The 13,084-nt window shown below is 35.7% G+C and overlaps 1 protein-coding gene across 2 annotated transcripts in view; it reads right to left on the reverse strand.

The window, feature by feature from the left end:
* Nucleotides 1-223: 223 nt before the first annotated feature.
* The window catches only part of LOC143889972 (ABC transporter B family member 26, chloroplastic-like), a 97,101-nt gene continuing 84,240 nt past the window's right edge, over nt 224-13,084 (reverse strand). For both annotated transcript variants that reach the window (XM_077394408.1, XM_077394407.1), the window contains 7 exons: nt 10,267-10,323; nt 10,117-10,191; nt 2,242-2,316; nt 1,769-2,050; nt 1,612-1,676; nt 1,480-1,540; nt 224-643 (listed from right to left, as the gene is read on the reverse strand). In XM_077394408.1, coding sequence (XP_077250523.1) covers nt 557-643; nt 1,480-1,540; nt 1,612-1,676; nt 1,769-2,050; nt 2,242-2,316; nt 10,117-10,191; nt 10,267-10,323 — 702 coding nt within the window. In that variant the 3' untranslated portion in view covers nt 224-556. The remainder of the gene's footprint in view (nt 644-1,479; nt 1,541-1,611; nt 1,677-1,768; nt 2,051-2,241; nt 2,317-10,116; nt 10,192-10,266; nt 10,324-13,084) is intronic.

Raw genomic sequence — 13,084 nt, forward strand, 5'->3', positions numbered from 1 at the left:
TCCAACTTCTAATCAAACAACGCCAAGACTCAAGAACAAAAGCTCCAATCCGTTCTCTATTGGATTCTTAAGTGGTGTGGCAAAATGTGGGTTCCTTTTGATTTTGTGCCGGATGGCCCTGATATAATTAGGTGGAGAGCCGTTCCTGTTCATTGGGAGCTCTCCTTTTGCAGTTTGTAAGACATTTGTAATGAAAGAAAGAGGAGTTATTTAAAATCAAGGCTGCTACAATAGGTAAGATCATTAGAACTAAAAAAGGTTTCAAAAGTTCCACAGGGGCCCAGTTGTTTAGACACGAAGTCTCCATTGTACGCATGGCACATGAATATGTTGAACCCCTTTCATGATTCACATGTTCTTAGAGAAGCAAATGATGGGTGTCCACCTATATGTGAGACAATCTTTGCCCCCCTTGTAATTGAGTTCTTTTTATAAATATTGCATTTTCAGATTTAAAAAACAAACAAAAGACTGCTGTATTCTCGCCTTCTAGAAAGAAAATTAAAAAAAATTAGCCTAATTCTGCTTTATTTAGCTCCTGAATTTCAAAAACCCATCATCCGTCCCTCAATCTGTCTACCTGTCTTTTGATTAACCTTGCATACAGGCCATCCTTGCAAAGAAGCTCTGTATGGTCACCAACCTGTTTGTACAACATAACAAAATTCACAGTTGGGGTGAAGTGATCATGGGACTCTTATCAAATCATTTGAATTTAATCTCTAATTATAGAAGTATTAATCAGGAAATGATCTATATATGCATGGATGCCCAACAAGCTCCCTAATAAATAACAAATCGTCCTACCAATAAGCCATGTTTAACACTTGGTTTTGACCAAAGTAAAATATCATGGATTTTTCCAAATCTTCAGGAACTTTGGCATTTGAATTCCATGGGCTTCAATCAGTTTTTCTGGATATGCAATGTATAGATGCATGTGGTTTGAAGCTATGCTTAAGATCTCGCTGGTTCAACAATAGAATATGCCTAATGTACCCACTTTTGGCCATACCAACTCAATTGAACACTAACTTAACTCTCATGAGCCCGTATAAGATCTTGCTGTTTTAATCAATGACCTTCCTTAAGGCCCTACCAGGTAAATAAAAAATCCTTTCAACACCCAATACTCACTGGATCAATCATTGACTGACCTGAGTTGACCTATAAAAACCCCTTCAACACCCCCAAGTCAATAATTACTAACCTGGTCAATCATTGTCTGACCTGACTTCGTCTAGTTTTAGATAGGGCCAAGAATGAAAGACGAGGTCCAATCTTCCATTTTTCAAAGATCTCGTCACACAGATGGATTGACGTGCAAGGTTGAGATATCTGAAACTGAGTTGGGATATTTTCCCCCATTCCTGTGAAATCTCTAAGGCTGTAGGAATTCTTATCTACATGACTATTATATGACCTGTATACATGTCTAAATGAGAAACATAGGATAGTCCATGCAAAAATCAGACCCACCTCAACAATTCTACCACTCTCCATTACCACTATTCTGTCAGCAGCTTGTATTGTAGATAGCCTGCGAATCAGCCAACGCAATGAGAAAGGGATTTAAATGGATAAAAAAGAGATGGAGGCATGGGAAATTACCTATGTGCAATCAATATAACAGTCCTTTTTTCCTTGGATTCATTACTAACTGCATGAAGAACTCCCTGAAAAGAGGGAATAATACATAGCTGGGTAAGGGTTTCGAATCGCTGTCGCTTAATTTTCAAGTTTTTTTTGGTTTTATTGGTGACAATACCTTCACATAATGTTCACTCTCTGCATCTAGCGCACTAGTGGCTTCATCAAGAATTAAAATAGTAGGATCCCGGATAATAGCTCTGGCAATGGCAATCCGCTGTCTTTGCCCCCCGCTAAGGAGACCATCATCAACTAAAGTGTCATAACCATTGGGAAGAGATAAAATAAACTCATGCGCAAATGCCTGCTTAGCAGCCCATTCCACATCTTTGTGACTGATTTCCCTGGTGCACCCGTATCTTATATTTGAACTGACATTCATGCGGAAAAGATGTGGTTCCTGCTCACAGTTGAATATATTGAAACCAGCCCACATTAAGTATTATTTTTATTTTTTTTATTGGTTAGCTAGGATTGAGCCTCTGACCTCTAGGTCAAAGAACAAAACCTTGACCATTGAGCTACAAGCTCAATCCCGCAAACATTAAGTATTCAATTTAAGTTTGAAGGCTGTATTTTATATGGAGTAACCTGTTCCACAAACCCAATTCTTTCTCTCAGCCAGTTGATGTCCAACTCTTTAAGAGGGAATCCATCGATGCATATCTACAGTAAAACACAACTTTTAATGTAAGAACCAACTATTGGGCACTATAGACTATAATGCATGTGAAGATTCATTCATTAGGCATGCATGAATTGGCCTTTGATTTCAAGGAAAATGGAAAATTTCAAACAATCTAACTGATACAGTCACAAATTTGAGTCCATGTGATGGATCAAGGTCATCAAATGCAGTCATAAAAATTGAAATCTTATTGCTTCAGATAGAAGAAAAAGTTGAGTGTTCAGCTTAATTTATCTTAAGCTTATTTTATTTTTATTTTTTGAATGGTAATTTATCTTAAGCTTATGTGCAACAGATTTTCTTAATAAATGACGAAGTGGTATATAAATTTAAGAACTAAAGAATCTTCTAATCCTAACATTAAGAGAGGTTAACCCATAGTTACAGATAAAAAAGGAGCCCCATCTGAGTTGGAATATCTTCCTAATTGAAAGGATGCCACCATAAAAATAAAAAAAATACTGAGCCCTCTGCACTTCATCACATTTATTTTGCATAAACAGTTTCCCAGAAATTCCTATATAAATTCATTATAAACCAATGAATGAATATACTCTAGTGTAAAAAGTAAAAACAATACTATCTCAGATTTACTAAAAAATACATAGAAAATGAAGTAGAAGACAAAGGAGTACTGGACATGTCTCCTTCAAAGTTGTAGTTCAATCATCATTGAGGAGAGATGGTAGGGACCTTTTCTTTTATTTTCATATATCCTTTGGATTGATATACACTGGTTGCTGATGCTCCATTTGGTAGGTTTGTTGTGAAAAAGGGATTCTATAACCTTGTGCTCATCATTGGGAAGACTCGATTAAAAATTGCAGATAAGACTAGTTATTTGTCAAATTCTTTGGAGGCTCTATTGTTGTGGGTGGTGACAAAGCACAGCATGCTTCAAATGATCAACATATCATTGGTCTATATGCCCACTTTTGTTAGTTCCTTTAGGCTGCATTATATAAACATGCAAGTACTAAAAACTGCAAAAATCCATCTCAGTATCGAAAAAATTTGTGTTTTTACACTAGTGTATTACTGGGCTGTTTGGCAACATTAAGTTGAATTGCAAAAGAACTTAATTTTGACTCTTGTGCATGTACGGTTGTTCTTCAAATATACAATTTGACAAAATATATTAAAAAGGTCCATGGTAGGAATGATCAATTGGTTTATCATTTTCTTGGGCGATTGGCTCTGTTGACCTACTCAACCCACCATGATTCAACCCATTCATAAGCAGATGATTATAAGCCATTGAGAACATCTTTATCGAAAAGGCATCTTTAGCTTTAAAATTCAAAAATATTTTTTTGTGTTGATCAAGTAGTAGGATTATTTGATTATTTTCGAACTAGGGGTGCTGAATGAGTGTCGCTTTAAGACAGGGATCTAATATGGGATATGGGTTCCAATTTAGGAGTAATATGAAAGGTACCATTGGGAGGATATTATGGTCCACCTTAGAATTCCAGGCTTCTTCTGTGGTCTTAAATAAGTTGCTCTTGATTGCCATCATCATGATGGAGATTTGCTGTGACTCTGCTACTTGTGCATTATCTGCTTATCTTCAAAATAATCAGTGAATCACCTATTGTTTCACTCCCCATTCATTGTGTACCATAGGTTACTAACATACATCATAAAACGGTGTATATATCACCTGTACGAATTCTTGTATCCCTAGATATGTGCAGTTTTTTAAAACGTGGATGCGGCGGGGAACACAACGGAAGAAAATCCGAGTCGACTCGGCACGACATGGTCGAGTACTCGGTTGACATGCCTGAGTGTTTGGTTGATGCAGTCATAATTTGGGATAGTCGAAGGAGTTTTTATCGACTCTATAGGGCAAAACATGGAACATGGGGGTAAAACGCGAAACACGGCCAAGGTAAAAGGGAGTCGACTCGGGGAGTCCACGATGATGCGGGGGAGTTTCAAAACTATGGATATATGTATTTCACCCAAGTGTATATAATGCGATAGGAATTTCTTGTTAGACCCATTATGTCTTATCCAATGTAATACTGGTACACTTGTAATTGTAAAATGTCAATTATAATATACTAGACAAGAGAGACAAGTCATGTACCTTGAGCACTCTCATTTTCTTCATTTTCATGGGGCTGTTTCTATTATTCATGCATAAGTGTGTAATTTGTCATTGTATCAGAGCCATTCAAGATTCAACCTTTGCAGCCTTCGAGAACATCCAAGCAAGCTCCTTCCCTACAATCTGTTCTCCTGGTAGCCAATGCATTGTCATAGCCAATGACGATCTCCTATCCACCTCTGGAAATGAAACTACTACTCTTTCTATCACTCGTATTACTTTCTTTCTCTTAAATGATGTGTTGCTGTTCCTAATCTTTTCATGAATTTGCTATCTATAGGATAGTTAATTGAAAACAATTTCTCAATCATTTTCTCTTTTTTTGTGGAATCATATAGAGCCTACACACGGAGAAGGTGATCGGGACAAGGCATAAGCATGCACTACAATACTTCCTCGATGTGAAGAAGCAGATTTCTCCCTCATATGTAGTAATAATGTGTGGTCTCTGTGGGATCGATGATTGGGTCATCCACATAGAGAGAGAGACTATGTTATATGTTGGACTTTTCATGAATAAGAATGTATGTTTCTACTGTTTCTCCTTTACCTTTTTCTCATTGTGAACTTGACCCCTAAATAAAAGCACTATATTATCCTTTTCCCATAAGCATAAATGACACAAATGCCACCATCTGATTTGGTTCATAACGATGTGGGAGGACCAGCACATGTGCCATTGCTCCAAGGATATTGTTATTTGATCACATTTAATGATGATCATATGAGATTTATGTGGCTATATCTCTTGCGAAAGACATCTGCTGTCATCAACGTATTTCAGACTTTTATAAAAATGGTGAAAACTCAGTCTCAATCATGTATTAAAACCTTACGTTCCAATTCAGGGGAGAATACCTGGCCAGAATGGATTGTTCTTTGCTTTCATTCGTCCATTAAGCCAACGGTAAAACGGTTTTATTGAACTGGAATCCACTATCGTATGGGGAAATGGCTTTTGTATTTCCAACTCTTTCTCCTTGTCGGTGAAGCTAAGTTACCAAATTTCCTCCCACTAAAGCACAGTAGCCTGAAGTAGGCCGCCTATCACAAGTGATCTGCCCAATTTGCATCTGGTACATGTTTCGACTTTCATGTGACCATTTGCTTTAAAGAGTAATCCTCTTACCGGACAGCCGTTAAGACTAGAGTATATTGAGCTCTGCTTCCAAATGAATTGTCTTTGGAGTGTGAATAAACTGGCTCACAACACTTATGACATCAATAACATGTTCACCATCCTTATCATTCAATTGGCCTCGATATCTTCCCACATCGATAAGTTGTTCACCATCCTTATCCTACAATTGATGATATTGTTCAATAGGTGTATCAACTAGTTTACAACCCAACTTTCCTGTTTCTATAAGATCCAAGATGTATTTCCAGTACGAAACGTAAATACCTTCTTCAGATGTTGCCACTTTGATTCCTAGAAAATATTTCAACGGGCCCCACTCTTTAACTTAAAAGGTTTCGTTGAGATAATAATCTTTCAACACACTTATCTCAACTGAGCTACATCTTGTGAGGACTATGTTGTCAAGGTACACAATGAGAATAGTGGTGCTCTCTTTACAGTGGTTTACGAACAATGTGTGATAAACCTGGCTTCGGACATAACCCACTTTCATCATAGTGCAACCTAACTTTTAAAACAACGATCTAAGAGATTATATTAGTCTAAAAAGAGCTTTCTCAATCTAAATAATTGTCTGTCTGCATTTGATAACTTAATCACTGGAAACATCACTGACGGGGACATCAACAATGTGAAAGAAGTCAAGGTTTAGAAGCGCAGACGTGGACGAGACTGATGGTGGAGACTCTAGCATGGGCCACAGACATGAGCGTCATTTTTTTATTTATCTTCGATTTTCGTCATTTTACTGGTAGCCTACTTTTTAGGCATCAAATCTCATCCGTTTGGCGTGTTTTTGGTATTATTAGAAAGGTTTTTCAATTGCCTATCTAATGAGCCCAAGATCACATGATTTGTATGTAATTTGAACAAGTTATGGGTGTTTTTAGGAAGTAGTATAGGTCTATTAGGGGATTACTATTTTAGGTAAGTTTTTAACTTTATTTAGTTTACTAGGTAAGTTTTTAACTTTATTTAGTTTACTTTGGATTAGATGAATGGTTGAGATTAGTTACTTAGGTCTTAAGTTATCTTCTAGGGTTTCTTTTCTTATAAATACATCTTACGAAAGCAATGTAAGGGACTTTTGAATATTGAATAGAATTGACGTTTGCTTGGAAGCCAAAAATTTGGGTTTTCTTCTTCTCTCTTCTTCTTGGTGGTTTGGAACCATCCTTCTCATATTTTCTCTTCTTCTCTACTCTCTTTCTCTATCAAATCTGCACAACAAGGTTAGTACATCAATCTTTTCAGTTTCTTTCGTGTTTTGAAACCTAAAGATACAAAAAAACAAAATCCATATATCTTGTTTGTTCTTCAAGATCTCAATATGAGATTTTGAGGGATTGATTTTGTGATTAACCTCAGCTAAAACACTCAAGATCCTTTACCCTAAACCCCTGCCTAGTTGAGATTTTCACGTCATTCAAGCCCTAAAACTAGTTTTTGAGATTCCTAGCCTAAACATGCCATCAAAACCCCTCCCTTAACCCTAGATTTACTTTCCTTTACCTTTCTAGATCATAACTATAATCTGGATAGCAGTATTACCCCAAAATCCTAGATCTGTAAAATTACTGAAATACCCTTTTAGCCTAAATCTGGACTATTTTGAACCCTTACTGCTGTTGATAATTTAGCTATTGTTCTCATTGACTATTACTATTTTCATGCTCGTTTACATCTAATTCATCCGTATTTGCATTAGCTTTTAGTTCTTTTAATTGGTTGCAAGCATAAAACCTAGTTTATGACTAATTTTGCCATTAACAATCCACCTAGGGGATCTTTTACCTATTAATTAATTTACATAGGGTTTATTTCTTGTTAATTGTGATTTTTCTAATTATTGAAAGCATTTAACGTCTCGTTATTGCTGCTGCCCTGTAATAAAATTAGAGCCAAATCAGCCCTAGGTTAGTTCTTTCGGTGTTTCGGTCTTCCGTGTTAACCCTAAACATTTTCTAAAACCATTATCCCATTAGGAGTGTAGGAATCTCCCTAAATTAGGTATTGTCCTGCACTCCTGTGTCAACTTGGTATCAGAGCATAGTTATTTTTAGGAAACCTTTTAGGGTGTTAGTGTCCCACTTGTGTTTAGCTTTCCCATGCATGCCCACAAAGAGTGGTAAAGATTACCACACGATGACATCTAGCAATCAGGTGTCTAATGATGAGTTGGCCCAACTCATTAGACACAGTAGGGCAGATATGAATCTTAGCCGCGAGGAGATCCGGCTTAGTAGAGCGGACCGTGAAGCTCACAGTCGAGAGTTACAAGCCGTTAGTAACGAGATTCAAGCCGTGCAGAGAAGGTTTGCTACTTTAGAAGGTTCTAGACAAGGGAACTAATGATTCCAAAATCCACCACCTGATCTCGAAATAGCAGTCAATCAAAATCAAGGTGGCCAGGATCAAAATAGTATAGGGGACAACTTCGAGAATGACGGGCAATTTGGTCATTATCAGAATGGGAACTGGAATGCTCGAGGTGGTCGAGGAAGATATCGAGGGAGTCATCAAGGATACAGAGCTCCCTGTCACCAGCAGCATGAGAAATATTATGATGAAGATCAAGAGTATGAAGTGTTAGACTTAATGTGGGCGTGTGAACACATTTTTGTACCATGTCAAGTGTGACATTCAGTTTTATTATTGAATATTGTGTTTTCTTCTTTTATTATTAAGTCTTCTTTTATTATAAACTCTTATTTTAGCTCTTCTTTAACTAATATTTGCTGCTATATCCCCTCCTATAAACCTAAAACCCTAAACAAACTCTTATCCCAATATATATTCATTGTATCATATTGGTCTCCCTTTCTCATTGTATATTGGGGACGTAAGAGAACTAGATTAAATTGATGAATGCGTTATTATTTTAATATATCATATTTGTTTTAGATTATATTTGATTAATTCTATGATTTATTAGCTTGTTAAATGAATACCATATTTTTAATGTTACAAATTATGATAGTAATTATTTTAATCAGTAATTTTATATGTACGTACGTGTCAGAATTTCTACATTTTTAGATGTTGCCATATCAGACAACTCATATCCGTGTCGAAACTCAACACACGAATATGTAACTACAAATCATGATGATATATACTTTGTATTTTAGACATGTCCCCGTTACTAAATTTTGGGGAATTGCCGTGTCCGACACTCCTTGTCTGTGTCGACAAGCGACACTCGTGTCCGTGTCCACAAATCATAGCCTAAACCTAAAACCCTAAACAAACTCTTATACCAATACTATCATATTGGTCTCCCGTTCTCGATGCATATTGGAGATATAAGAGAACTAGATTAAATTGATGAATGAGTTAATATTTGATCATCCCATATTTGTTTTAGATTATAGTTTATTTATGCTATGAATCATTAGTTTGTTAAATGAATACCATATTTAGATTGTTACAATAATCAGTAATTTTATATGTATGTGTCACTATTTCTAGATTTTTAGACGTTGCCATGTCAGAAAACTTGTATCCGTGTCGAAACTCAACACACGAATTTGTATCCATAGATCATGATTGTATACACTTTCTATTTAAGCCGTGTCCCTATTTCTAAATTTTAGGGGTTGCTGTGTCCGACACTCCCGTGTCCGTGTCGACTTGTGGCACTCGTGTCCGTGTCCACAAATCATAGCCAATAGTCAGATTTGGACTGAAAACCGATTCTATCTAAAAATCCAAAACAATCAAGGCCTTAATAGTCATTTTCAGTAACATGAATTAATAATTTAAAATTGTAATCACAGCTGTTTTTCTTTTCTTTTCAACTCTTCCTTGTTGTGCCAAGTGAACTGGTTAGACACTTAGACTAATCATCTCTTTTTTATTCTGAAAACTGAACTGACTAGACTATTCATCTCTTTTTCTATTCTGAAGTGACTGCTGGAAAAAGTTGACTGCTGGATTTACAGGTCATGTCACCTCTTGCCATAGAGGACAAATATCATAGTTCCCAAACATACAAAAGCTGCAGGATTTGTAGCTCATGTCACCTCTTGCACACAGTTCCCAAACAGCACAAAAGCTTTGTCTTTTCGTGTGAACATAAGCAACGCTTACAATTTACAGTCTACACTGCAATATATAAAAAATTAAGAAAAGCTCATGTCTAGCCAAACAGGACAAATATCACATTTCCCAAACAACACAAAAGCTGTCTTTTAGTGTGAACATAAGTTATCTATTAATGAGCTTTTAGTGTGAACATAAGTTATCTATTGATGTTTCTGTTTGAATAAGAATGTAGGAAAAGAGGAAATAGAGGCAAAAAAACAACTTTACTAAAATATCTCGAGGTTGAAGTTTATCATTCGGAAGAAGAAAAAGGAGCTTTGCATGTTGCGTAATGAATGAGGAATGTGTGAAATTGGGAATTCCAGTAAACATGTTCAAACTCGTTTCGACATATGTCCTCTTCCGTGTTCGTGTAGACATGTGCTGACATGGGTTTTTGTTGAAAATCCAAACTGTAGGAATCATAGGTCTCACCTGACCAGCTGTTGGTTCATAAAGTCGAAGAAGAAGACTAACTAGTGTGCTTTTTCCACTCCCACTAAGACCGACCTATGCACATTAAAATTGAGCATTCATTCCTCAAACATTATAGAAGAATAAAAGAGCAGATACAAGTTTTCTTACAATTGCAACCACTTCATTTGGATGTATCACAATGTTTACATGTTGTAAGGAAGGCACCTGTTCACATGTCATCATCATTAGTGGTATGAATAAGTAATTTCCACATTTGATATATTAGGTGGTATTCAACCAAAAGTGTCAAGAAGAAGATTTTAACTTGTATGTACGCAACATAAGCAACGTAAAAGAGGAATCATGACTGGGACATATGGTTCAACAAGAAAAGAAGGGCAATTCTGTGTAGCAAGTGAAGCTTATGGTGTACCACAACCCTAAATTTTGGAAATACAAAAGTTTGCATAGTATCTCATAGCTGCTTTCTGGGAAACATCATTTAGAAACTTCCCAGTCAATCATTTACTTGCTAGTCAGTTCAACTTTTCAAAATAAAAGTTGACTCAGTTGGGCAAAAGTTCTTGTTCAGCTAAACATTATACATTTCAATGATTTTACAGGAATTCACCCAATTTTCCATCCAAACCCGATATGTTTCCAATTTCATTTTCATTTTCATCACAGCCGAAACACCTACCGAAACTAAAACCCGAAACCTTGCATGTGCTTTATAACAATATCCAATTATTATGTTATCGACACAGAGAAAATTAAAAAAAAGGCAGAAAAACAGGATCTAAAATGTAATTATAGAAGATTGTGGCTGTTGTTCGAAAGCTAATTTAACCTAATTTAGATGGATAAAATAGTGGGACCATATTTTTGCTTCCTTTTGGGACTATTATAAAGGTATATGCATAATATGCATAGACTTCATTAGCATTTTGTACTCTTTGCAAGGGTTATTTGATTTCTATAACCTCAAATATCACTTTCTTGTGGATAACTAGGTAAATTAACCCAACCAAATGGTAAATGTTTCTCTGATCAGTATAATTTTCATACCAAATCTATTACAGATACACTTCTGTACACAGTGTTTTTTGTGGTTGGTAGTGTTATAGTCCTCTTAAGGATCAACATAAGATGCGTTCAAGGCAAGTACTCATTGGGGTAGGAATATAAGTTACCTACAATTTTTGTTCTCATCAATTTTTAATTTTACTTTGCAATCATCATATTGGAAGAAATATTTTAGTTTTACATTTAAAATTTACTAATTTCATTAGGAATAGTTTAATTTTACTTCGCAATCATAATATTTTTGTGGTTGATAGTTTTAGGGAAATGATATCTGCGCCAAAGTGTTTCGATAAACAAGTGCTCCACTTGTTTGTCGTGTAGTATTTAAAGCGATTTCATAGGATATTACGGTTCTCAAAAAGCTCTTTAAACGCTTTAAATACTACACGACAAACAAGTGGAGTTCATGTTTATCAAAACACCTTGGCGCAGATATCTGAAGAGGTGTTTTACTTTTCACAAATTTCAGTTTTACATTTCGAATTTATTAATTTCATTAGAAAAAAGCAGTGTAAGAAATCTTATCCTTGAAGAGATGTTGTACTTTCTCCAAGTTCTATTACTGCAAATTTCCTTGCTGATCTATAAAGTGATATTAATGGGTTAAAATTTCTCCGGCCTGTGTGTGCATATATGTCATTTCAACATTTTTTTAAAAAAAAAATAAAATTATTTCAACACATTATTGTGGGCACCATTCTTTCTTTCTTTTTTTTCTTCTGAAAGGTAATTGTGGGCACCATTCTTTTAAGCACACAAAAATAACTGGCCCGACACAATCATGGCAGGCTAAGTTGGGCCATAGTTAAAGTTTATAAATTGTTAATGTAAGAAAGTAGATAAGTGCTAGGATTTTTTCTTCATTTTTATTACATAGGAGAGTTAGCTTGTGTTGTATTCACTTAAGAGATGTATTAATAAACTATTATTTTTTGAACTTGAATATACAGGTTACACACACAAGTTCCTTCATCCTATTCTTATCTTCTTTTTTGAACAGAGAGGTTACACAAGTTCCTTCATTTTATTCTTCTTTAGCATACCTTAGATCTTAGCAAGTTTTATTTTTACTTCCTTTTTCTTGCTTGTTTCCATATGGATTTAGGAGTCTATTTTCATGCAATTGCTTTCTTTCTCGGAAGGGTTTATAAGCCCTTGTATAAAGATAGAAAGTTCCAAATTGGACTTCTGACCAGTTTTGGAATATTGACGTTTTCTTTTGAGAGTTGCAGCATACGGATTTAGTTTGTGGATTTTGTAGAATATGAGGAACACAAAATACTAAAAACAAGAAAGAGAATAATAGAAGAAGTTTTTTTTTTATTGAAGGGAATGAATGTTACTGTTTTCTTTTTCACCCATATCCACGTCAATAACACACACACCTATATATAATAGCTTGACAGAATATCATCTATAAAAAACACACGTTTTGGACTCTTCTAATCCTAATTAAATATGAATTCAACTTCCTACTATATAGCTACTGGACTCTATCTAGATAAAGTTAAAAAACCAAACACCAAAAACAACCGACTCAAGTTTTCTACAGGAGTGAGATAGGCTTGGCTTTATGTGGGCCCCACTAGTCACCACCGTTTGAATTAGACTTTCCAACACGCCCCCTTGACTCAAATTATGTGGGGTGTTTTTACTCCCATCATATGACGAAATTTCTTTAACTTTTCTTTTGGTAAAGCTTTTGTGAAAATATCCGCCACTTGATCTTCAGTGTTGCAATGCTTTAGTTCCACTTCTTCTTTGGCTGTGACTTCTCGAATGAAATGATGGCGAAACTCAATGTGCTTTGTCCTCCCTTGATGAATTGGATTTTTTGTCAAGGCAATTGTAGATTTGTTGTCACAAAACATCCACGTAGGCCCGCTTTGTTCGTCCTTCA

The sequence above is a fragment of the Tasmannia lanceolata genome, unplaced genomic scaffold, assembly GCF_043159265.1.
Source record: "Tasmannia lanceolata isolate RefF3 unplaced genomic scaffold, GAP_Taslan_0.1 ptg000013l, whole genome shotgun sequence".
Classification (NCBI taxonomy): domain Eukaryota; kingdom Viridiplantae; phylum Streptophyta; class Magnoliopsida; order Canellales; family Winteraceae; genus Tasmannia; species Tasmannia lanceolata.